Genomic DNA, 27210 nt, shown 5'->3' with positions numbered 1-27210 from the left:
ATATTGCATGAGTCCAAACAAGCATTTTTCAGAGATGCTGCAGGCAGAATATCCCACCCAGAGTCTGACAAAATGAATTTTGCAGGAGGCTTGGGTGCCCAAAATGCAGAATATGATTAAAGATAAATTGAATTACTTGTAGTGTCCCTCCAGTGGCACTTGTACAATGCCTTCTTCTTCTGCAATAATACTGTGTTCCTCCTGCAGAAAGAGACAAAAAAGAAAATTTAAAACACCGCATGGACAGCAGCTTTACTGCTGCAGTGGTCAAAGGTGACTTTTGGTCATCCAAGCTGTGGTCTATTACTGCACCTCTTCTGCCGCATCTTCCAGCTTCTTCTTCTTCCACTCTGGCATCAGGTCATCCAGCCAGCTCAGCTCTCTCTTACTGAACATGAAGTCCAGCAGCTTACGAATGAACACCAGGGCCAAGACCTGGAGCAGCAGAAACAGACAGATATGAATGAACAGATATGGTACGCATTAGGCTACACAGATATACAGATCCACCTGTGCACGCATTCACGTTACCATCATAGGGAAGACAATGGCAGCCTTGGAGGTCTTAATGGTCCACAGTAGGATCAAGCAGCTGAGCTGGACGATAGTGAAGAGGTGCACTTTCCTCAGCGGGACGTGTCGAAGGTAGATGAAGTCTGGCTGATGTTTGGCTGGCATGCCGAAGAGCCTCAGACGGTCAAAGAACTGCATACATACAAACATGCATTTGTTTAATAATTCATCCTGTATCTTTTCCGGCTGAGTAGTAAAAGCAGTAAAGCAGTAAACTGCCGGCAGTCTCCAAGCTCACCTGAATGCCTCTGAGTGAGGAAGCCCCCATGTACAGAAACACTCCGTACAGCACAGGCATAGGGATAAACTAGAGATAGACAGATAAATAATCAGGATCAAGACAAACTTTTTGTGAATAATTCTTACATGAATGCGGGTGCATATTTGGTTGCTCTAAGGTGTTTATCCCCTGACCTTTAGCACAGAGGTCATGAAGACAGAGCAGCCCATCAAGGTGAAGATCATGAGGCCGGTGAAGCGCTGCTCTCGGATGCCCAGGAACTTGGGCTGCTCTCCGGGGGCTGAGCACTCCGACTCCAGCTTCAGGCTGTTTACGTGGGAGATGGAGAGCACGGTGGCTGCCACGAACCACGGCAGGCCCATCACCGAGCACACGCCCAGCATCACCCCAACCACAAACAGGTCCAGGTGGTAGCCACAGCCTTTCTGCAGGAGACAGCCAAAGGACATTAGGGTTTAGATACAGTAAGCTGACAATTAACAAAGATATGTGAGTTAAAGTTCATTTGGTTATTTTTGTGACTGGGATATTGAATGAGGGTTTTAAAATACCTTCAGTTTGTGCTCCTTCCTATTAATAATGACAGCTGTGATCTGCTGGTCCATGAAGATGAGGATGGTGCACAGCAGAGCAGGGATGAAGGTGATGATAGTGGTCCACCAGGGGTTGGGCCCCACAGGGTTTATAACCCAACCACGATCATCCCTGGTTGGCTGGGGAGAGTGAAAAGAAAGGCAGAAATGAGGTTTAAAAAAACAGGAATCTAAAAAATACTTATTTAATCAACATCAAATGTAAATGACATTCTTAGTGTTCTTTTCATGTCAAGATCTTTTTTTTTACTCTTTATTAGCATTATCTACATCTTCAACACAAAAGTAAGAGTAGTGTTTCAGTTAGTTAAAGGTGCTTTCCAATTTGTAGGTCCATCAAATTAAAAGACATGACACTTCTTAAGAATTAATCTCAAATCAACTTCTCTTAATATTTCTAACTGATGTCTTTTGACGTGTTCCTCAGAGGTACGGTACAAAATTAAGGCTAAGACAACTTAAAGTGACTGACATGCTCAATTCCCAAAAATGACTTCTCAATGAACTCTAAGATGAGCATGAGTTTCATCACAGTACTGCCAGCAACAGTGATACTTCCATAGTTGCAAAATGAAAATGTTATTCCTGGATGGAGATCATTTCTTATGAACATTCATATTTGATTCTGTAAATAGCTCCTTACTTAGGGAAATACCTAAAAATGTAAGCCTTTTTGCTCCAAAGTCTGAAAGATATTATCATTTTTATTGGGTATAAAATCTGTCTGTATGTATTTCTTATATCTTAAACTCCATATCATATATATCATAAAAAGTTACACATTCTAGTATTTTGTTCAAAATATATATACTGTATAGTAGCTTTTTACTGAACTTACTTTGAACTTGTTGGGGACCTGTAGTTTAGGTGAAGGGATCCCCAGGACGTAATCTACAAGAACCATAGTGAGGATGGTGATGAAGACAGCAAAGTCACTGATGATGGCTCGCACCTGGAGGGAACAAAGACATACACAATCTTCACTCACATACACTATAATAATATGTACCACAGCCAGACTACAGTGTATTATTCACCACCACAAGGAGGCGCCGGTCTACTATAGATTAGTGTGTCAGCATCACGCCACATATTACGCTCATGAGTGTCAGCTCAATGATAAATCATAGAAATTTCACACATAGAGTGGCCACACAGACTGCAAGATTTTAACTGCAGCAGTTGAAACAACCAATAGATGGCAGCATGATCTAAAATGACACAAACAGGTAAAACTGTGGGCATGCAGAACAATTTCAGTCTAATTTCAGTCCCATGGCAAAATGAGAAGTAAATGGACCACCATAAAATTAATGAAGCAGATTCAATTTTGCAGCTACTATACGTCTGAGGATAGTGTCAAACAGGAAATCTTAAAGATCTGCACTTCAAGAGGAACAATTGATACAAAGATGTTTTAAAAACAAAGGTAATAAGGTACCTTGGTGGGGAAGTAACGGCTAGTCTTGAACTCCTTGAGGAAGGCGGACATGAAGACGGTGGAGAAGAAGAGGACCACGCACCAGAAGAGGACGTCGGGGATGTAGGGGCCGTGGGGACCACAGGCGCTGCCCTCAAACTCCCCGTGCAACATCTCGCACTCCTACTGGCACCAGAGGACACGGTGATGATGATGATGATGACGATGATGATAATCAGGATGATGAGCGCAAGGAGGATTGGGATAATGACGCCCATAAAAGTGATTATAGTGACAGTGGAGATGATGGTGGTGATGGATGTCGGTGTCAGTGATAAATTAGTGAAGTCTGAATACAAACAATCTGGTACATTCATTATTGTTTTTCAAATCATATCATTTCTTCTGCATATTTTGCTTTAAATATATATACAGTTAACAAAAATAGTATTTGCACACACTTCTCGTGGCCTCATTTGACTGTGCCTCCCAAAATTTTTGCTGCTATACGTCTTACGAGCATGTGTAGGAGTGGCGCAGCATGCCGCCACTGGCATAACTGATTTATGTGTGACAGCGAGAGAATCCACTCTTCACCCCGCATCTCCATGCTCATTTTGTACAGCTAAATCCTGTGAAATCCTGCCCACATGTTCTTAATCCCCGCCTAGACTTATGACGCTTCTTGATCAAGCAAAGTGTGGGCTAAGTGAGACACAACAAGGTGCCAGAGAGTGTAAGAAATATCCCTAACTTTCTAGGTATTTTTGTTTTTGTGTGAAGTTTGATTTCTGGGTAGGCGACTGTGATTAAACGTGCTATTTCTGTCTCCTGTCTCGTGTTTTAGCCTCTTCTCATCTCAACTCAAGATCACAGTTTGACTGTTATTTCTTAACGGCTTACAGATCCAGATCTTCTTTGGATTCTTTATCCATCATTAGAAGTCTATTTGAACCGAAGAAAGTCTGTTTCATCTACAAATCTCTAAGTCACAGATAACCCTTATTTTTTTAGATACAGTACATATGCTACATTTGTTTAGCTGTTTTTCTGTATTCATCTGCAAATGTCAAGGGTTCCTTACCTTGACCTCTAGCATGGTCCAGTTGACCTGGGATGCTGTGATGTTTCTCTCCTCCCAGAACTGCAGGGTCTCATTGCTGGGGTCCCTGGGCTCCACACATGCACAACTATGGAGGGGAGCACACATAATAACATAAACCTTATGTTTACATGTGTTTTCGTTCAAATCTAAATCAAAAAAATGAAAAGACCCAAACCAGCATTGAAGTGATCTACTAACAAGTATTGTGTATGTAGTTAAGCCTGATCTTATTCCTCTGTAGCATAGAATTCCATTGTGGACCAAAAACTATTGAAAACACATCAGTGAGTCACATTGTTGTACTGAGTGACAAGTTCCTTCATTACCATGAACAAACACACTGTAGTTTATTGAGACTGAATCCCACATACCCGTCCTGCTGCCAGAAACACTCACTAGAGCAACAAATGTGTATTAATGGTTTAGATTTATGTCTTCCGTAAGAACCAATGGACTTGGAGCCATAGACAGAGTAGAGAAGTCAGAACGCATTGAGTGATTTTGGACTTTTCATGGGATATACAGACAATAAAAATATAAACATCAGCAGCCATATCCTTTGAGAGTACATACTCCCTCACTGAAAAATGTATCAGCTAACAACGCTATTCCATATTATATGCTTCTGCCGAATTGTTCAGCCATCAACATGAATGACTTTGTCTGCTGGCATTTTACAAAACTAAATGTCAGCATCCCCTGCTGTCCACTATACCAGAATAGAAATTCACAGAAGGAGCTCTTGGCTTGAGATAACCACCGGCCAGCTTATGTTTCAGGATAATGCATGATGCTCCTGACACACACTCAACATGGGATTATTCACCATAAAGCAAAAACCATCTCTGAAAAACTGGACAGTGTGTTTACTATACCACTCCACCATCTGCTATTTGATGATGCAGCAAACTCTTCCACATGCGTGCAAATGTGCTAAGTTGAGTACACTGGACATGCAACACAAGCTGCAATGCCATGACATCACTCAAACAAAAGTGAGAGCTTACTTTCAAGTCAGTACTTCTTTGATTTTACTCTAAATCAATGGAGGGCGACAAAAAAATATTTTTTTCACTGTCAATTAATTTGTCAGTTATTTTTCTAATTAACTGATTAAACATTAAGTCTGTAAAATGTGAGAAAATTGAGAGAAATGCCATAAGTTCCCAGAGCCCAAGTTGATGTCTTAAAGGAGTACTCCAGCAATTTAGAGGCTAAAAAATACTGACTTTAAGTCCCTATTATGGGTCAAGCTCCAAAAACAATGGTTCCTACATTTCCCATGATGCAGCTCCATACCATCTTTTGTTCAGTCTTCCCTGCCAAACTCCATGACCCCAGACTGTAATGCAATCTCAATCGCAAACTGAGATAATCCTGACGACATCTTAAGGGTTATCCACACTAAGCGGGTTACATTTGTAAACACATCTTATTTGTCAGTTTCAGCTCTATATCCAGACTAAAAAGGTGTTTTTCTCCCTCAAAAACTGAGCTTTTCCAAAACAGACTCTAGTATATAAATCTTAAAACGCCGGATTGGTGTTTTCAGTGTTTAGGAGGAAAATGGAGCAGTAAGCTGCCCAGCGAGGGGCCGTGTGACAGTGAAGAAGAGCTTTCTGTCACCTCTAACTTTCATGTCAATGTAGCTGTTGTCATTAACCTGGATTGAAGATGATTTTGTCAGATGACGTCACAAATATAAAAAAATGGTTTTTTATCAAAAACCACAGCTAAGCCACTTGGGAATTACTATTACATACTCACTCACTTGTCTGACAACAGAAACAGAAAAATATATACATGGGAAAATAGGAACAACTGAACTTGATGTGTAAAACTGGTGAAGTGCCCCTTTAAAATTGACTGATTTATCCAGCCAACAAGCCTTAAGCCAAAAAATATTTCATTTTGAACTATATTAAACAAAAAAAGCTGCAACTGGGTTTCTAATACTTACGAATACTGTGTGAGTTTCTGAAGGTTGTTGTTTTTATTGATGGGGTAGTGCACCCCCAGGTGGAACAGCTTCTCCAGGGCCTCATAGATGAAGATGATGCAAATAAGGGCTGCGAAGGCTTCTTCAGTGAAGCGTGTGATGTAACAGACAAGCGAGCTGGCATCCGTGGCCACCAGCAGTAGACAGAAGAAGGCTGTCCACAGGCCAATACAGGCCCTCAGGGAGAGGTAGGAGAGGCCGTAGTCCCTGAGAGAGACAGAACACACACACACAAAAACAGGAGGAAGGGATGCATGATTAGATATGGCATAGCTACTCAAGCACAAAGCACGCACATCCACCATCAACATGGAAATATTCTAGCATAAGAGAAGCACAAATTTGTGCTCAAGAAACAAGAAAAAGAAAATAACATACTTGCAGAACTTGAAGAGGATCTTCTCAAAGACAAGAACAGGCCCTGTGCTGCCAAGGATGGTCAGAGGCTGACCAGCAAAAAGAGAGTAGGCTATTCCAGTCATGGAAGCCCCAAACAGGGACTCAATAGCACTCTGAAAACACAAGAAATAATGCTGTGATTCCATTTCTTAATTTATTCAGTTGCACATGTTGCTTTTGGAGCATTCAAATTGATTTGATCTGATTTGCTCTGCAATATCTGAACAAACATCCCTTATTACTGACTAACAAGACTAAATGTATACAGCCAATCCAGTCACAGCCATGCTGTATTTAGTCACAGCACTGCTTTGAGCTAAATGGCGACATGCTTGCAATGCTAACATGCAGGTATGAAGTTTATCATGTCTACCACTTTAGTTTAGGGTCTTAGCATGCTAGCATTTGCTTATAAGCAATAAACACAAGGTACAGCTGAGGCAGGTATTTGCGGGTATTTGGTCACAAACCAAACAAATATTTGACCTGATGATGGCGCTACATGAAAAGTTGAGAGATCACCAAAGTCATTACAATTCATCCTGAGGGGTACATGAGTGTCTGTGCCATTTCATGGAAATCCATCCAATAATTGATGAGACATTTCAGTCTGGACTAAAGCGGTGGACTGACACACGAACCAATCCCTTCAATTGCCATCCCTAAAGCCACGCCGTTAACATGGCTATAAACACAGCACAAGTATATTGTACTGTGTTTTTACTGTATGTGACATTTAGGAAGATAAGTGGAGCAACAGCGGAGAAAGGAGACTGTGTTTCAAGGTGCCTTCGAGTACAACGTGTCAACTGTTTGAATTTGATGCAGGGTGCTCTTAAAAAAGAGCTTGTGTTGTAATGTGTGAGTCATGTCTTCCCTGGACATATGTAAATTAAACATCTGATCTTGCCTGTTTCTAAACTGCTTCCAAATTCCATTCTCATGAATATTAATATAACGTCCTTAGCTGTACAATCATTTAAGACAAAACTTTTAGATGTGATGATATGATCTCCTGGGAGCAATATATATGTCGACTCTTACCACACGTCCCTCTGTGGCCTCCCCCAGGAGTCCTCCAAAGGTGATGACAGGTGACATGCAGGCGCAGTAGAGGAAAAGGAAGGAGGCCAGACACTGTAGACTGATGGCATCTGTGTAGTCAGAAAGGTAGTGAGGAGCCTTTCGCTTGATGTCCAAGATGAAACCGCCAAAAAACCTGCAGCAAAACAGGGATTTTATGAGAGAGAAGCACGCAAGCAAACACATACGATATGGAACCACACATGGTCCACACATCCATCAACATTAGAAATAAACGTGAGATGATTCAACTTTTTACCAGACTTGTGGCACATGATTGAGGTGTGCTGCTCTTTCTTAAATAATCTGTATTATGTCCTGTTACTGCATTAATTCAAAGTGTACAGTATCACCTGCAGTATGGTGGTTCTCTCCACCGCTGAACAAATGTTTGAGCACTTTACAACTGCGAGTACTAGCTCCTCCAATTCCAGTGTATTTACAGTATTACTCATGTGAACCACCGGACAAAAATATTGAAAAAGGGCAAAGTGTCCCCACGCTGAGGCTGCATCTTTGTAGCGTGAGTTTATATCAATGTCAGTGTGTGTGTAAGACTCAGCCACAGCGAGCACTCTCTCCTGCTGCAGCGAGACGGGACCGTGGTGAACTAGCTGGAAGTGGTTGCTACGGCAACAGTAGGCGGGACATTATGCTTATTTCAGTCTGAGCGGTAGGCAGCGATGCCATGTCCCGGGAGGTGGTGGAGGTAGTGGAGGGGGGAGGGAGTCGGTTTGATAGCTGAGACTGGGCTTCCGGCCAATTTTAGCTGGAATAAGAGTCTGTACCGCAGCATACCGCAGCTCAGCAGCAGCACATCATTCACTCCTCTGCTATTAAACCACCGAGATACACACCAAACACTCCTGTGCACTGTCATTTCATTGTTTCAAGCTGGAGTTCAAAAATCCCCTGGCAGTCATCAGGTAATTTTTAGGTGATGATGACATAATGACAACATATTTCTTTCTCTTTAATCCCTTCTCTATATATCAATAAGTCTCTGTGCTCCTGAAAATTAGTGTAAAAATGAAATTCTTCTTGCAATTATTTCTCTTTTCTATTTCTCTATTCTTTCTTATTGATGTTCACGGTGTGGCTTTTATTATAAAACAGTCACATGAAACACAACGTTTTTGTCACTGAGGTTAGCGATTGTTCATCAAAAATGTGGATCAGTTTTAAAGACTGCAGAGAGCGATGGAAGAAGAAGGAGCAGCTGTTAAAGGAGTGAGCTGTTAAACAAAGAGCTTGGTGAACTTCTAAGCAAGGTCACCAACTTTACTTTGTCCTGCTTTTGTGTGGAAAACTGCTCACGCCAACATGAAATTAGATCGCTGTTGCAGTTATTATAGACGGACTTCTTTATTAAAACAACACGAGTTTGTTTGGCTGCACTGTAAACAGGCACACCAGCTGCTCTTCTCTGTAGCTGCTCAACGAGTACGAACACTCACTGTTACCACGGTAACCATGGGTGTCACCAAATCAACCAGTGCTGAAATCTCACGCATTACAACTTTAAGTACCACAGGCTGAGCTACGAATTAAAATAACATTGCTTGCTTGCTTTTACACTTTTAACTTTTCAATACCAAAATATATTGCTTTAAGAATTTACTTATATCTTTGTACATAGCCTATTATATTTTATGTTTCTATATTGCACCATGTTACACACAGACTACTGTAGCTGCTCAATAATTGACACTTACCAAACACAGATGAGTCAGCACTAATCACAGTCACTGTCTTGTAATTAGTGCATCATGACTTTATGGACTGTATGCAACAGTCCACTGTTTTACTGCTCTTGTCCTCTGAGCTTGCATTGTCATACTCGTACACTAATTCAGCTTCTTAATTATCTGATGAATTACTTGGCACAAAAATATAGTTCTCATCATCAGTTGGTTCAGACACGTCTTCCTTTTCTTCTTTTTTTTTTGCTTATTGTCATCAGATCTCCCCAATATCACAGAAAGTATTTGTGCTGAAGAGAACCTCACACATTTGAGCTGACATTTCATCAGCATTAATTTATAGTACAGTATCAGCAACAATGAGGCCAATCAGGAAAACACAATATTACCTACTACCTGCATACTACAACAAGTTTGAAACCAGAAAACAGCAAAAAAATTAGCTACAGTTAAATACATTTGCAATATGAGGGACATGAGGGCTTAAAGGACCAGTGTGTAGGATTTAGTGGCATCTTGCGCTGAGGTTGCAGATTGCAACCAACTGAATACCCCTCCCTTACCCCTTCCCTTCCAAGCGTGTAGGAAAACCTGTGGTGGCTGCGAAAGTCACAAAAAACATGGAAGGCCCTCTCTAGAGCCAGTGTTTGGTTTGTCTGTTCTGGGCTACTGTAGAAACATGGCAGTGCAACATGGCAGCCTCTGTGGAAGAGGACCTGCTCCTTATGAAGATATAAAGGGCTCATTTCAAGGTAACGAACAGACAACGATTCTTAGTTTCAAGTAATTATATTCATAATTAATTAAAACATGGTTATGAGTATTATGTTCCATTTCCGTCAATAGATCCCCCTAAATCTTACACATTAGTCCTTTAATAAAAGAAAATTGTTGTAATGTAATAATAATGTAATATGCATTTAAGGTTTAAAGGTGCAATTTGCATTCAGTTCGTTGCAATCTGCAACCTCACCACTAGATGCCACTAAACCCTACACACTGGTCCTTTAAGCAAACCTTTAAAAAAGCCGCCAGCCACTACTAAAGCCTCATTAGGTCTCTTTTGTTGTGAATCAAAGTAATTAGGCAGACAGACTGTTTACTTACCAATGAGAAATGTTAGGAATTCAGTTTCCAGGCACGATAATTACCCTGTTATTAGCACTGGTGACATGATTATGACAATGAGGAAACCAAGAGTGAAGTGCTGGCAAATATACAACACACAGTGATAATATGTGTCATGATTAACCAAAGTCCAGTTTCATTTTGCAAGAGCATACCATATGCAATGTGAGGAGCAGTGTGCTGTGCATTATTTGTGAGTGAGTATACTGCACTCACATGGCACCTTGTTTTTAAATAATATAACAATCTTGCAATATTGAAGAATGTGACTTAATGTGGGATAGAGTGCTTGTATAATTCTAAACTCACAATGAATTAAAAGTCAAACAAAAGGTCTTTAAGGAGTTGAAGTGTGGGGAATGATAAATTGGCCAGTAGGGTAGTCTTCTTCTTAAGAGAGCTATATTTATAGTTTGGGGACGGAGAGGCAGCTAAAAGGCGACAGGAAGACGGGGACAAAGAGGAGCTTAGAGAGCTCACAAATCATGCTGTTTCTCTCCCAACACCTACCTTCCAGTGCGCTGGAGCTCAGGGCCACCATGCCCTCCGTGTTCCTCTGACTCTCCAAGATCCGTCACTCCGTTGGGAACAGGGGGAATCTTCCGCTTTTCCTGTGTGGTTAAGATCACTGTCAGTCAACTGCCTGTTGCTGGTCATCACCATGAGGACAATAACAAGTGTCAGTTGCGCTTAAATCTCTACTGAATCATAATTCCAGCCAAGTTTTAACCAAGCTTAAATTCCAAATGACTGAGTCTTTCTGAATGTAGCATATTCTGATACACAGTCCATCAGCATAACAATCTAATTGCACAGTGGTATGTCATTAATTCACCACAGGAGCCTAATAACAAGAGGAAGAGAGAAAAGAGACCTAAAACAACCTCTGTTTTTTAATAATCTGGGGCAACTTTCTGTTAGATAACAGAAATTCTCTCACAAACAAGATGGCGCATCACTTTTCACAGTCATGACAGACCAAAATAACTAATGGAGGAAAAATAACTAATGTTTTGGAAAGGATTGAGAGCACAACCCTGGGGAACAGCATCAAAGCTCAGAGTACAACACAGCTGAGATTAGTGGAGATCACAGATGTTTAAATATTTCTCAGCAGACTCATACGCATTATGAAACGACGGTAATTATATATAGAGACACTCAAACTTTAAACAGACTCTCAAATGGTTTAGTTATGGTCGGGCTTTTTAAGTGGCAGCAGTGGAGCTGTCTCTTTAAAAAGGAAATTAGTCATCCTTCTTACCTTATGTTATAAGGAACAAATATCAAAATATGTACCAAGAAACTTTTTTTCTCTTTGTTACGTAGATAGGGAGTTTACCTGAGAGGGCACGTTTTTGGGAGGTTCTATTCTGATGGAGGGGTCCCACTCTCCAGGGGGCAACACTGTCACCTGGTCCAGAAACTCATCAATGCCTGCCACTAGGTCATTTCTGTCTTTGGCCTTGTAAGCAACATCATGAAAAATCTGCGCAAAAGATGAGGAGACACATAAAAGTAAAATGATTTGTATGCAGTATAAATATGATCTGACCTTCTCCACATATTTCCATGGATATACAGATGGAAATGCATATAACAACGCCTTAAAGGGTTTATCCAGAAAAGGATTATTTCTATCTCCATGCATAAGGTGAACAAAATATTCAGAACATTATCATACAAAGTGAATCTACAGAAGAATAAGGTGTATTTATGCCTAAGTTTCCCCACAAATGTCAATGAGAAAAAGATTCTTTTGCAGAAAATGGCTGAAAAGCAAATCAGTTTTGATCTAAGCACAGCAACGGGTGAAATTCATTCCCATATATGATGAAGTAGGTTGACATCCATACGCTTCTATTTTCATACATCCCAGAGGACTGCTGCCAATGAAAAAAAGGCATGGTCAGTAACATTAGCTCATACTGTAGCTGCACTGTGGGAAATCCTGTTACGGTTTTTATGTCATTCTCTCTTGATCCCCAAAGGCTTTTCTCTAGCTCTTAAACAGGGGTCAGGTTCAGCTTAAGGAAAGCAAACCTGGAGCCGGTAGATAGTCATATGTTGTTGATTTTTTTTTTTTTTTTTTTTGCTTCTTCAGGTGGACTTTTGATTTACAGGATGGTTTTCTCTAGTCCTTATGCAACCACAATGTCATATATAACCATCAATAACCATCAAAAACAAATATATCAAAAATCAATAACAAAAATATCTCACATTCATTTTTACAGTTTTAGGATGCAAGTATTAGTATTTGACCGTAAATACATGAATGTAAATAAGAAATAAGATGCCTTGCACCTTGCTCTTTTTAAAAATATGCACAATAACAAACTTTAAGAGGGATTTTTATTAAGGAACTGACATCCAGTGGTGGAAAGTAACCTAGTACATTTACTCAAGTACTGTATTTAATTACAGGTTCGAGCTACTTGTACTTTACTTGAGTATGTTCTACTACTTAAACACTTGTACTCCAACATTTTGGGAAATACTTTACTCCACTACTTTGTTTTCTCTTTTACAGATTAGTTTTCATACAAAACATATAATAAGCTTCTAAGACATGATGCATTTTTCAGTGTAAAAAACATCTCTTATTGAGTTATTTTTGGCAGTAATTGAGTCCAGACAATATGTTGAATTAAGTTATTTATTAAGTACTTAAATCAACTTGTTTCAAGATTATTCTAAAATCACAGATAGTCATTTCTAGAACATGTTCTAAACAATGTGATCTAAATTAAAAACAGGTTGACATATTCTCGCTGCACTGCAAAATAAGGTTTTTAGGACTCAATTATTGACAGAATTGTCAGACTGTGAGGTTTGCACAGCCTAACATTTTATTAAGTGGTTCAAATCAGCTCCACCTCGACCAGCAACAACAGATATGCTGCTCACACATTCATGCATCAGTGATAATAATCCTATAATATACAGTATGTGACACTCATGTGCAACACTGGAATGTGGCTGGACTAAGGCCTCACCTCATCAGTCATCAGGGTGGCAATAGACCGGCCAATTTCATGATACTGTGGACCTTTTCCAAGAGGGCCAAGCAGGATGAAAAGAAACCTGTGCAACAAAAGAGATCAACAGTTTTTGGGTAAAATTCAAATCCTTTTTTTAATGAGACAAAACATCAGCTCATCTATTCCTGCATTTTGTGTACTGTATAACCTGGTGGTGATGGGAACCTCAGCCAGGCCGTTGAGCAGCACAGCAGGTGACAGGCGGATGAAGGCCACCACAGGGCGGTCTAGGAATTCCAGCTCCCCCACCAGGACGTTGGATGCCTCAGCACCAGGAGGGATCTTCTTCATGAAGTGAAGGTCAATCTATGAGACAGAAAGAAGCAAAACCAAAACATGAAAATGGCAAAGGCTTTACAAGAGTTTGTTTAATAAGATTAGAGATAATGAGATAGAATGATTTGGCTGTTTCTGAATAGGACAGTCTACCCAGTAAAAGAAAACAAGATTTACTCCTGTGAAATTCCACATGCAGGGCAAGAGGCGTACGGTGACCACTTCACATGTAATCCAATCTTAAGTTAAATATACAGCACTAGTTATGTGTCCGGCTATCAGTACCCATAGATAAACAGCAGGATCAGTGGTGGGTCTGGTTGCTCACCTTGCTGAAGTCGACAGCACTGTTTTCTCGGCTGACGTCCTGTTTGCCCTCATTGTTAGCTGGCTGGGACTGAGGTGAGACTGTTTGGCCTGTCAGGCAGAGCAGGAAACCAACAATATGTCAATTTTGCAGAGGCTCAGCCTCTCATAATACTTCTTTCCCACACAAAGACAAAGGTTTCCAGTGAGTGACTACAGGGTACAGTTACATTCTCTGAAAAAATATGATACAACAGTGATACCTTTTGTTGTAGGTGCTGCACCTTTATCGGAAAAAAGGTTCAGCCCTAGTAACAATAGATACAATATTGTACCTTTTTTTCAGGGTGTACATGGTGAGTAAGTTTAATATTAAGATCATTTGATGAATGATCAGTGGTGCAATGGAGAAAGTGACTGTAGCAAAACCTTAGACTCAGTCTTTCCAAATAAAGTTTAGTAAACTAAATGAGAGGCAATCTTTAACTTTCATTTCAAATGAATTGTATCAACTAATCGCGACTCACTGAAATAGATTTTTCAGTATGTTTTAGTTTAGCTGAAACAAAGTCAAAGATTGCTCCTTCTAAATTTAAATTTCAAGCAATTTGTGATGTAAATGCACCAGTTGCAGCCATTTGAGCAAACCACAGCACTTGAAGGAATTACTAAAATGTGCCTTGCTCAAAATGCTAGCTGTTTCAGTGAGGATGTGATGATACTATCATTAAAGGAGACTAGGAAATACTTATTTATTTTCTTGGCAAGAGTTAGATGAAAGGATCAATACCACTCTCATGTTTGAGAGTGGTATTGATCTTCTCATTTAACTCTCGGCAAGAAAGTTAACCATTTACCAAAATCTTTCTAAACTATTTCTTTAACAAAAGGCAACAAAATGTAGATTATGTTTTGTGTTATGAAGTTATACCATGAATTTGAAGCAAGTATAGCTACCACTATTAATTAGTTACTATGATGAACATGAGTCACAAAGCTCCTATGTTTTTAGTCATCAAACACATTGTTGACAATGGCAACAAGTGGAGAGTATTATCATAAATATTGGTAAATATGCCCTGTTGGTCACATAAATAATTCTGCAGAGTGACTACCACTTACCTGGAGTTTATTCTAAGATGTTGAAAGTATTAAAAGTTTTAAAGAGAAAACGTCTGCATACTTAAAACCATCCTCTTTCTTTTTATGGCCTCACTTGTACATCTCAAAAATAGCACAGCTACAAGAACATCTTGACTGTGAGCCTCGCATGAAGAGAAAGCTGCATGAGTTTAAGAATGCAGAAGTTTTCTATTTTCTCTGTCCTTGACTGCACATGACTAATTTCTAACCTCATGATGATACTCTCCCCTTTTAATGAGTTCCTTTTATACTAATACTACTACTATCTCTAGACTTTTAGTGTTTATCATCAGCTTAGGCGCCCTGGTTGCCTGTGCAGATTTCCTGCTCTGTGTCTTCTTGTGAGATGGGACAGTAGCCTTGTGCAACTGCCTGAAGGACACTAAGACGTTTGGTCTTGGTTTCGCCAAACGGCGTGTCTGAAGTCTGGAGGCTCCTAGAGGAGCTTAAAGGTGATGAAGCGGTGGACAGACATGATATACAACACACACACCGCGGCCATGCCGCACAAGAAAAGGCCCTTCTTGGTGAAGCATTCTTGGGGAGTGCTTTTTCAGGCAAACACCTGGGAGATTTTACAGTTTGATAATAGAGGCCATTTACTGGTTAAGTGAATGGCACACAAACACATGCACACACACACACATGCAAAATACAGCAGACAAGACAAACACACAAACATGGAGAGACACAAACAAGAGGAGAAAATGAGATATCAAACAGCAGTAAAACAGCAAGTCACAGATGGAAAAAAACATGCAAAGGATTACAACATTATACATAAAAACATACTGTTTATATTTACATACAACACATATACTGTATGGTCACCATGGAAAAAGCAGAGAATAATACAGGGTGTGGAACAGACTGCAGTCTTGGCAATTAGCAGGTGTGTGCGTAGGTGTGTACGTGTTTCCAGACCATTTGCTCACCATTCTTGTCCATGGAATGAGGTTCAGACTGCTTCTTGCCAATATCCGCAAAGGAGCGTACAATAGGGATGCGGTTGGCCAGTTTCTTGTGGTTTTGGTGGTGGTGCTGTTTGAGCAGGGCCTCACGGATCCTTTTCCTGGCATCCTGACCTACAGGGCCCGACACCTCGTGCTGATCCAGAACCATGTCTGAGAAGTTAAACACACAGCTGTACTGTAGGATTCCACATTATTGTTTTCAACAGTTCATTTCATATTCACAAAAGCTTCCTAGCATCTGTCCCCGTGTAGCAGTGAGAGATGCTAAGCTGATTATTCCAACAAAAACTGACCTACTGCTGCTGATTTAATCACAGCAAACCAGGTTAAGTTTACCAGATCTCTCTAGCTGCACAGTTTTCCACAGAATCACGTAATAATGGCTTCTCTCAAAAACTAAAACACAGTTCCCTAATTCCTTCCTGAAACAGGTCAAATGAGCCTGTACATGTAAAGCATTTTAAATTATTTTTGGTTAGTATTTCTGGGTGAATTTTTGTTAACATGTCATGATGTTGGTCCTGTGGCCTGTTACAAAGCTTTGAAATAGTAATTTTAAGAATGAATGTCAATGGTAACAGGAAAGGCACAGCATGTTTATTTGTATAGCATCTTTTTAACAACAAAGCAACCAAAGTGCTTTACATAAGGTGTAAAAAGGCATTAAACAAGATATATAAGAATCACATGGCGATATAAAAAAAACACATACAATTTTGAATAAAACCAATTAAACAGAACAATTACAGTGCAGTGCACTTCATATGAATGAGTAGCCCCAAATTTAATTTAATAAAAGACAGAGGCAAAAAAAGTTTTAAACCTTAAGTTTTAAAATTTGAAAAAACTGAGAGTGGGAGCAGACATCCAGTTTTCTGGGAGTTTGCTCCAGATATGAAATGCATAAAAACTGCTGCTGCTTCTCCATGTTTAGTTTGGCCCTGGGGACAGTAACTAAACCTGTCCCAGAAGAACTGAGAGGTCCCAGACTGCCTGAGTGGCCTGGATGGTTCAGAACATAGCTCAGAAATGGATTTTGGCCCTGAACCATTAAGTGCTATGTAAACTAACAGTAGTATTTCAAAGTCAATACTTCAACACACAGGAAGTCAGCGCAGGGATCTGAGAAAGATCCACTTTCTTAGTGAGGTCAATTTTAAAAGTCTTTTAATTAAACATATACTTAAGGTGATAGTATGCAGACCTTGTAATTATCTTAATGTGGATATTATGCGGTCTTTAACATTAGCACTTGCTCTCCTTTGACTCCAAAAACAATTCTCTGTTTAACTGGAGGAAATTTTGGCATGTTGATTTGTCTGATGCAACCTGTGTGCCATCCACTTATCTATATTATTATATTTTATTGTTTTCAAGAATGTGAGCATAAGCTAGGAGCATGTAGATGTTGATCAGAAGGGGGCCAAGACTGGAGCCTTGAGGAACTCCGTCCGCATGTCATTTTAGATAGTTCGGATGTGTCATATTTTGGTTTTAACCAATGAGTTACACAAGACTTTTCAGCCTCTGGTGTCTACCTGCGATCTCTTCCAGCGAGTTGGCCCTCATGTCAAGCATCACGGTGCCATTCATGATGCAGCTGCGAAGCTCGAAAAGACTGTGTAGAGAAAGAGTGGCTACGTAGGGTTTACTCCACCGCTCACCACCATCCTCAACATCCTCCTCAAACTTAAGCCACCTGCATATGAAAAAAAAAGAACTCAGTGAATCCATATTTTCCACGGAAAACTGTGAAAATGAAGACAGAGCATTGTGGTGGTTGTTTGAAATTGTGTAGATAACTAAGGCCAGAAGTTATTTGTATAATTTGAGTTTCTCAAGTGCTGTAGGTTGTGATAAAGTTAGATAATGTACAGTATGGAATGAATTAAAGTGTGAACACCCTGAGGGGTATGGCACCATACAATAACCCCATGATAACAGCTTGTAGTCACACACTAACAGGATCAAAGTCTCAGGTGCAACAGAGGAAAAAACGCAGCAGCTGGCCAGACCCAGCCCATGTAGCTGAATGCAGCGGAGTACCTGGCTGTCTCTTTCCACTCTGCGTCCTCACCCTCCCTGAGGCAGATTTCGTCCAGCTCAGTGAACAGGGCGTGGGGGATGTGTTCCTCGTCGCCATCCTCTGTTCCCAACAGAAATTGCACCCTCTGAGCTGGTGTGTCTGCTGCAGCAAATGGGAGAGGTGGAGGGTGAGGTGGAGATAGAGAAAGGAGGAGGACAGGAAAGAAAATTAGCAGCAGGCAATGAGGCATTGCAATAGATTCAAAAGACACATCCTCCTTTTTCTGTAAAAATGTACATCTTCAAATATTTTAAAGTCAATCAACCATGTAAAACTTAATTTAGTTTCAGTCTTTCTTGGACATTTACTGTGTGAGGGGGATTCTCTTCCATCGTCAGCCGAAGAGTCCCTCTCCTTGGACCTCTTCCTGTGTCTGTGTCCGTGGTGACGGTGACGTCGGTGTGACCTCCTTCCCAGGGGAACATGAACCCCGATGTAGAGAGTGCGGTGACCTGGAGGCAACATGGAGGAAACAACTTCAGTTCCCTCTGTCTGAACTAAAGGAACTTGATCTTTCCCACTTTTCACAATTTAATGAATCTCATGTTTTATTTGATGTGGTATAATTCTTTGAACTTGAATATGATTATATTATATTATATTATATTATATTATATTATATTATATTATATTATATTATATTATATTATATTATATTATATTATATTATATTATATTATATTATATTATATTATTGGCAAGACCAAGAATTACATTTAAGAATGTTCTGAGAATCTTCACTGAAAGAAAAGAATAACACCCATTCATCAAGTGACTTACTTCTACTTGCAAGAAAGTGTAGGAGTAGTAAACATATCAGTGCTCAGAGAGGAAGAGCCAATCAGACATATGGTTTTGACCTATAGCCCCATCCCATTGTTCACTCTTTAAAAAAAAATCTTCACGCTTTCTCAGAGACATTTTAAGTTCAATTTATTTGTGTGAAATCTTTATTAACTCCAGCGGCAATTAACACATGAAATACAAAATCATTTAATATATTTTTGATATATACATTTATAAATTGGAATCAGAAATGAGCTGAAATGAAAACAAAGAGAAAATAAATTGGAGCAGGAAGGAAATTGCGCTGCTGGTAGATGAGGTACATCAGAGAAAACATGTAATATTTAATAAAGGAAAATGAATACACATGGAAGGTGATTGCCAACAAAACCAATCCCAGCTGTATTGTTGTTGCTTGTGCCTATGATGAATACAAAATAAAAAGAAAGTGGAGGAACATACAATCAAATGTGCAACTGGAGGTAAGTGCACACAAGTAAGTAGCAGCTGAAAATAGTTGGCCAAAATGACTGTATTCTGAATTATACATATTGCATCAATTACATATTGCTCATCATGACCAATGCTAGATTGTATAATCATTCCATAAGACATGTACTCATCTCAGTGTCTGTACTGCAGCTATCAAGGACCCAAAAGACTAGTTTTAACCAACAGAGACCTCTGGAGTTCTCTTAAATTTATGGGTATTTTTAAGTCAAAAGAAATGTGATACATAGCTGTTAGTCCAAACTTTGATAAATATGGGCCCTGATCATTCTGATGAAAGTGACAGCTGCAACATGATCAGTGATGTTAGTTTGTCATTAATCATGATGTGCTGGGCCCATATGTTTAATTATACTGATTCAGCTAAGAAATCATTCTTATTAGAAGAAATTATTATCATCATGACCAATAATGAATAACAGAGATCTGCTTGCCTCTGTTTCTGTACTGCAGTCACCAAGGATGTCTGAAGCTCTCTTAAAAGCTACTCTGTGGAGTGTCTGACCTCTAGTAGAGCAGTTTTTCTAATAAGTGGATCCTGTTTTGTTTGTCTCATGCACGTAGGTGAGGTGATGCAGATTCCTGCCAATGCTTTCACGCTATTTGACTGATCAACAGGTAGCAGCATCGTGCCAAGAAATGCAGCGATGTGCCAACAAAGGGAAGAAAGAGGAAGAAGAAAACTTGTGTAAATATAGAGGTAAACAATACATGATACAAACTTTTCAGAAAAAATCTACTTTGCAAAAGTTTTATGAGGGAGGGAATATATTTGACATGTTTGTTAGAACTCAAGGATACACACAGTTTTGGTGAATAACTCTGAATGTGAACATAAACTTTTGTCTGTTTACAAGAAAACACCACAGGGAGAGCATTTTTATGTCTGAAGAAATTTGATATATAACTTTTATTCCCAAGTTTGTGAGTAGGAGTAAAAGCTGTCAAAAGGTGTCACATCATTCATGTTTAGATATCAGTGAGGCAGGCTGAGACCTGTGTAGAGACAGTGGGGCTGTGCTGGGTATCGTAAACATAGCGATGGTAAAAGAGGTAAAAGACACCATGTGAGTGGATAGTTGGACCAACTCCAAGGGAGTTGGAGTATATTGAGGAAATAAGGGCAAGCACCGATCCTTGCAGTACCCCTGTGGAAAGGACACTGAAACACTGCATGTCCTTAGGTTTAGAGTGCAGAGAAATATATCTCCAGGCCCTCGTGTGACTGCGCTTGAATAAAAACGTATTGTCCTATTTGAGGATGTAGAAATTGGTTTTGAAATTGGCTGACTCTTATAATTAGTCATTAGTCATTTTCACTTTAAATCAGTGCAGAAAAAATAATGAGAAATTGTACAATGTGGACAGGAGGGCCTTAGATGTGTGTGTCTGTATCTGTGCACGTACATGCACACACGAGCGTGTATCCACAGGGTCAGCATGAAGATAATCCGAGCTGACTTTCTCCTCTTTTATTGCGGTCGAGCTGCCCGGCCACTGCTTCCTTCCCGCTGGCCGTCGGCTCAGTGGCCGGACACAGACAAGACTATTGGACACCCTGTTCTCTTTATCTGCCTCCTGCACCATATGAGGCGCCACGGTGTCCAGCATAATGTGACACCAAACGGATCTATACCCTGGGCAGTTTAATGCTCAGGAGCTACAAAGTGGGGTCTATGTACGGAAAATAACTTTCATCTGTATTTCTTTTTACAGTGAACATAGCGCAATATAAGGATCACTGTTAATAATACTTCCTGCTCTCTCTCTCTAGTTCAGTCACATTTTACCAAGTTATACTATATCTACATAATAACAAAAATATTCCCACATGGCTTTTCTTAAACTGTAATCTAATCTATTCTGGAAAAACATTTTGCCCATTACGTTAAATTCTGGCTGAAGTCAAGCCACCTGTTCAGGATAAGAAACGAATGAGCTTATCCTGTTTATTATTACAAGAGTTACAGTGAGAAATATCCTTATATTTTCTTAGCTGCATTTAGTCTGAGAGGAAAATATCCCAAGTGAATGCCTTAAATTGTTTTCACTTGCTTGAAGACATGAATGATCACATCATAGCACACTAATAAGATTAAACCAATGCACAGACATAACATGAATAAGAGTACATTGACTTCACAGCATTTAAGAAGGCTGACTCACTCAATATCCTCCACCAATAGGAATCCAGAATAGAAGCTAAGCGAAGTCTCCGAGAACGTAATGGGTAAACTAACTATATGTCAAAATGTATTTGCAGTTTGGGAGTATATCTTACTCGATCAAAGTGTGTAGTGCTGTAGACGCATTCATCCAGAAAAAATTACTATTAGCATCAAATAAATTGTATATTTGAGGAGCAGAGGAGAGTAGAGAGACTGACTTTGTACATGCAGCAAATTCTACAACAAAAGGCACATCCCAGTGCACAGGAACAATACGGTAGCCGAGAAAAACATAAGGACAGAGCAGTAGGGCTTTAAGGTTCATGAATCAAGACTCATGAGTGGAGGACTTCACAAAAATAGCTCACCTCCTCCAGGCCTGAGCCACTGCTGATGTCACTGAATGCCTCTTCCCTTTTTCCTCCATTGCCACATCTCAGTAGCTCTAAGTCAGACAAGGCTGGAATTCACGCAGCGCTGTGTGACGTTTTTGGTGCTCCATAACCTTAAGTCTTTGTGTGTGTATTCATGTATGTACTGCTTTACATGGTCACTGAGAATAGTCAGTTCTGATTGGCTGGGTGTTGTGAAGTCTCTACACACAACTAGCTCTGGCTGTGCAGCTCTGACGTAGCAGTACAATTGCTGTTCCAAAGCTGAAAGTCTACTTGTGTTACTGGGCTATGACGTCTACTGCTTTTTGGGGTTAAAAAAGACAAACACCCATGGTACCCAATTTTCTATTCAAAGACCATACAATAGTTTGATCTTTGGAAACTGGCTGTAGTAAAAACTACTCTGAGCAATGCAGTTATGAAAAAAACACACTCTAGTCAGAAGGCTATTAAATTGTGCTTTTTTTTTTCATAACTGCACAGGTTATTGATGATACAGATGATGATTTTAAGGATGAGGCTGACAATAGTCTATATATATAAAATATATTTTTGTCAATGTCAACAAATCCTATAAAAAAGACCAAAACCAACAATCAAAGCTCGGCTCAATACTTCTCATCTTCCCTGCGGCACTCAGTACCAACCTCATTGGTCCTAATCTCTGTGAACAGATATCTGCATATGAAAGCAGAATCTGTAGGCAAGGGACAAGATTTTGGTATCAAAAGTGTTTTTGTTTCCATTTCCGTTCTGGTGATTTCCACAGGAACATGCTTTGGTTGCATGCAGGTTAACAGTCCGTGCGGGGAGAGAAAGAAGTGAAACGCATTGACCGAGATGTCGTCTGGACCTAAAACACCTACAAAAAGTGTTGATGTTTGACTGGTTTTAAACTGTTAACTGAGTGTAAACTTGCTACTTGTGAAACAATCCAGTCGTAGACGTCATCTCAAGTTGCTAATCGGACTGTATAAAATGACCGGTGCACGGAAGAGGAAGTCTTGGCCATGACATACTTTATCCCTTATCTGGATATCCGGATATCTGCTGGCTACACCGGAACTCCTGAAATATTGGCCTTTGCCCCCAAAGGCTAAATCGTCATCAGACCGATAGCTGATGGGTTCTGAGATTGCCTTGGTCCCTATTAAAGACATACATGTAACAGCTAATAAATCCAGTGAATAGTTTCCTTTTTAATTAGGCTCAGTAATTTTAGAAAACAGCTGGGCATTGTAGTTTTTAGCATGTTACTCAACAGAAGTAAATTTGTTGGGGACTATTTTCAGGGGTGGATTAATCCACATTTGGAGCTCTATTGAGTATTTCAGATAGAAGGGCAGTGTGTGCGTGATTTAGTCAAACTTGTTCTGTAAAACAGAACTATTTACCTAGAATCAGATAGACAATCAGACAATTCTTGTTAGTGTAATACATTCACTGTGACTTGAAATCTCAGTGGAATCGCAGTGAAAGCGGATCATGTCACACTGACCTTTTCCTTTCATCAGAAATGTGAGAGCGTATGTGAGAGACTGAGCAGGTGCGTGTAGGTGCTGAAAGGGGCGGAACAGTGTGGGGTGCGATAGCTTCAGAGGATTTCCTTCTCCTGCGCGCTGCTGACGCCGTGACAGCGTTTCCACAGTGCCAGACAGAGAGCTAGTCATTACCGCAACCATCATGCGAGGACGAGAGTCCTTGAGATGAAAGCACCATCTCACCGGCAGAGTGTCAGAATCAAAGAGTGACATATTTGCCAGCTGCCCCGGCGAACGTTGCCTGGCAACAAAAATACAGCAGATATTGACAAAGGAACAAATTCTGCTTCAGCTTCAATTATGAACCAATTTTTTATATTATTTTTGTATTATGTAAGATATGTTTTTTTCCCCCATATTATTTTGCCTCTCGATTCTGATTTGTATGTTGTTCCCCCTAGACTGTTCTGTCTTTTTTCTTTCTGTTTGTGTGGTTGGTAAAAAAAAAAGGAATGTTATATGCTCAATCAATTTGTTATATTAATCAATTATTTTTTTCACTCATCACCCTCAACCTGCCTTTGCCTTCTTCTGCTTATGTTTCTCATTATCTATGTGTCCCAAAATGCCTTTCAAGAACACCTCCAGAATGTGCTTGATCTTCCATTCAGCTGTGTCATACATGTAGGCGGGGTAATAGTAGCAGCAATGCTATGTGCGAGAAAGTGAGCGTCTCTCCAGTTAAGAAAAAAGAGCAGTTACTGCTTTGTCCCTGTGATAAAAACATGTCTCGTGGATGATTTTCATCCTGGGGCCTGATCCAAGAAGCAAGTTTACTGATTAATCTCATAACCAGGCTAAGTAAACCCTGGAACAGATCTTTTTACATCAGCTTATGTTCCAGATTTGAGGGGGATCCTGGTTTTACACAGTGAGCGCACATCTTGGAACAGACTCCTTGTCTATTCAGGATACTTGTTGGTGGAGAAATTGGCATCCGTCTCCTTTACGATGGATGAAATGCTGAAGCGAACACATGTGCAGAGAATAAAGCTCTTGCTCTTTGATGCTGCAGGACTCACATCAAAACCTAATATGCATTTGTAATGATTTTGAGCTGTGGACAGACAGGTTATCTGCTCTCAGAAAGCTCTGCTGTCAGTAATTCTGCTATGTTAGACAAGTTTTCTCTTATCAGACTCTGTTACTGCTCGGCTGGAAATATATTGTGACATCCCATCAAATACGCCTGATTACAAAGAGTAAAGCACAAAATAGGGACAAAGATACCAACAACAGCTGTTGTTAGAAATGGTATTTATATATTTTGGTGTGTATTTTTACCTTCATTCTCTGTTGGAAATGACTGCAGCTGCCATCACACTTTCATTCTTTGTGTAATACTGATGTAGAACAGACAGTATACTGTAAGGTGAATATCATTTATGGGTGTTACCTTCTAGTTCTTCTTTCTCAAAGTTGGTGTTAAGCATGGAGCGCGTGCCTCCACGGTCCACCACTGCTTCCTCATCAGTTCTCTGTAAGAGACACACAGACAATGTTATTAGTCAGTTTGCAAATATAACCATGACTGCATTGAAATTATAATTACATCTCTTGAAAGAAAAAATTAAAATTTGATTCCCGTTTTGTTGACATTACCATCGTTCAGACTAGACCATCAGACTTTCCCAATATTTTGAACTATAAATGCTTTTCATCCACATCTCAAGTTCATCTGGGATTTATGTGCCAGTAATGACTATTCATTACCTACACCTCATAGTCAGTTATGATCATAAGATATTCCATTTTCCAAAAAATTATCCACACAAGACAATATATTCCTTTCACCAGTTTCATACCATAGAGATAAAATCTCTTCCATCAGAAGTCTTGGGTCTCAAGCCAACTTTGTATTCCTGATCCCTTACATCAAGCACTTTAATAACTTTAAAGCATAGAATGGAATCCCAAAAAATATTATTTCAGCAGCACCAGGACAAAATATGTCCTAAAATATGACTCTACTGTTTACTGGAAAAACTGGAGAAAGATTAGGAAGTATTTAACCAAGGAGGTCAAGTTCATAAAAATATGGGACTGTAAGAAGATTTCATATTTCATATTCACTAATGATCCTTCAACTTAAGCTCTGTTCTGTATCACTTCAAATCTCCTGGCTATAATGCTGATTACAGGCAAAATTAAGTGAATGTTTAAGTGAACACTGTAATGCAGTAGAGGAAGAAGTATTAAGATCTTTATCAAAGTAAAACTGATTGTATCACTGATGAGAGCTGTGAGAGTGAATTAAAACAGTAAAACCAAAAATAAATGAGTTGAAAGAAGCTAAACCTCTCCAAGGAACTGAAGGGGACTGCAGAGTCTGGGTGATTCACTTTCACATACAAGAAGTCAAATGTATTGTTAATATAAAAATACTGATTATAGCTCTCTTAAAGTGATGCCTGCATTTTTGTCTAACTCTGAAGCACTGTGTAAATTACCTTGAATATTTCAATTGACGAGTACATGCTGCATATTCTTAATTAATAGCGTTTTAATGCTAACTATAACCAAATCATTACCAGACAAACTTGGGGAATCCATGTTAGAAAGGGAGGGGGGGCCTAATTAGGGGCCCAAAGGCTCCCTTTTGCCCCAGAACCTCTTAATGGATGAATGTGACCCTGACTGTTGAGTGGTTCAGTTACAATGCATCATATTTTATGACCACATCACCAATTGTGAATTTAAAATCATAATCTGCAAAGTATTTAGAAACCCTACCTGTCAAATACATGCAGTGGAGTAATATGTCCCTCTATAATGTGGTGGAGTAGAAGTATGAAGTAGCATAAAATGGACATACTCAAGTGAAGTAACAAAGTTACACCAGCAACTCATGAAAAAGACTTTTTTCTATGGACAATATACAAAAACACTGAAATTAGTCACCGTCACCATAGCATTTGTTCATCAGCACTGTTACGTATTCAAGTTGTTTTACAAGCAGTTTAATCCTGTGACATCATCAGCCTCATTGATGCAACGATGATGGTTTTAAAGTAAAACTGACAGCTTGAAACTGCAACGATGCCTCTGTACTTTACATAATATCTCCTTTACATACAGTGTAGAGCTATTTGACATATATTAATATAAATTAATCAATGTTGATTAATTGATGTAAATACATTCACATTCCCCAATGCTGATGTCTGACCAGACAAGTCTCCTAGCACACGTCTCTCTGAGGAGCGTTTCTGTCCACGCTGAACCAAAATACACATTTCATGTAAATGCAACAAGTTGTTATGTAAGATCACATTGCCCCCCCAGCTAGTGGGAAGATGTGTCCTGAAACACATACATACATACACACACACAGGGAAACTCAGCATTATAAGGCTAACTTCCACCGACTGTCACCATGGCAACAAAAGGCAGCCAATCGCAATTTGTAAAAGCCACACTCATCTGCTGAGTGCCAGATTACAGCATTTTTGAGTCATGGTTTTAACAGAAATGCTTCATTGTGCGTAAGCCTTACATCATGTAAATGCTTCGCCACCTCCGGCAAGGCAAATTTTCTCGGGAACTGGAGCAACTGCAGAAGCTGGACGCGTAGAGTGGAGAGAACAGGGAGTGGTGCTAATTGATGCATCATAGTGCTTTTGTGGTTATTTCCTGCTATAAATAGCACTGACCTTGAAAAAATGAAATAGGGACGGGTCTTTGAATGCTGCCTCTGAATATTTTATGAAAACACTGACTTGTTACTGGTGGTGTTA

The 27210-nt window shown here is 39.7% G+C and overlaps 1 protein-coding gene across 6 annotated transcripts in view; it reads right to left on the bottom strand.

Annotated features, from left to right (window-relative positions):
• LOC137176746 (sodium-driven chloride bicarbonate exchanger-like) overlaps window positions 1–27210 on the bottom strand; it is a 49372-nt gene that overhangs the window by 3690 nt on the left and 18472 nt on the right. For 5 of the 6 annotated variants that reach the window (XM_067582643.1, XM_067582647.1, XM_067582642.1 and 2 more), the window contains 22 exons: window positions 24870–24951; window positions 18382–18525; window positions 18034–18175; window positions 17526–17686; window positions 15949–16137; window positions 13893–13981; window positions 13437–13594; window positions 13244–13331; window positions 11587–11733; window positions 10755–10855; window positions 7375–7549; window positions 6310–6443; window positions 5893–6138; window positions 3912–4017; window positions 2849–3010; window positions 2246–2359; window positions 1366–1527; window positions 988–1239; window positions 812–880; window positions 532–705; window positions 313–435; window positions 137–201 (listed from right to left, as the gene is read on the bottom strand). In XM_067582643.1, the coding sequence (XP_067438744.1) occupies window positions 137–201; window positions 313–435; window positions 532–705; window positions 812–880; window positions 988–1239; window positions 1366–1527; window positions 2246–2359; window positions 2849–3010; window positions 3912–4017; window positions 5893–6138; window positions 6310–6443; window positions 7375–7549; window positions 10755–10855; window positions 11587–11733; window positions 13244–13331; window positions 13437–13594; window positions 13893–13981; window positions 15949–16137; window positions 17526–17686; window positions 18034–18175; window positions 18382–18525; window positions 24870–24951 (3083 nt within the window). The remainder of the gene's footprint in view (window positions 1–136; window positions 202–312; window positions 436–531; window positions 706–811; window positions 881–987; window positions 1240–1365; window positions 1528–2245; window positions 2360–2848; window positions 3011–3911; window positions 4018–5892; window positions 6139–6309; window positions 6444–7374; window positions 7550–10754; window positions 10856–11586; window positions 11734–13243; window positions 13332–13436; window positions 13595–13892; window positions 13982–15948; window positions 16138–17525; window positions 17687–18033; window positions 18176–18381; window positions 18526–24869; window positions 24952–27210) is intronic. The other variant, XM_067582644.1, reaches the window with a different exon arrangement.

Source organism: Thunnus thynnus, chromosome 24, assembly GCF_963924715.1.
Source record: "Thunnus thynnus chromosome 24, fThuThy2.1, whole genome shotgun sequence".
NCBI lineage: Eukaryota > Metazoa > Chordata > Actinopteri > Scombriformes > Scombridae > Thunnus > Thunnus thynnus.
This window is presented reverse-complemented; position numbering and strand designations above follow the sequence as displayed.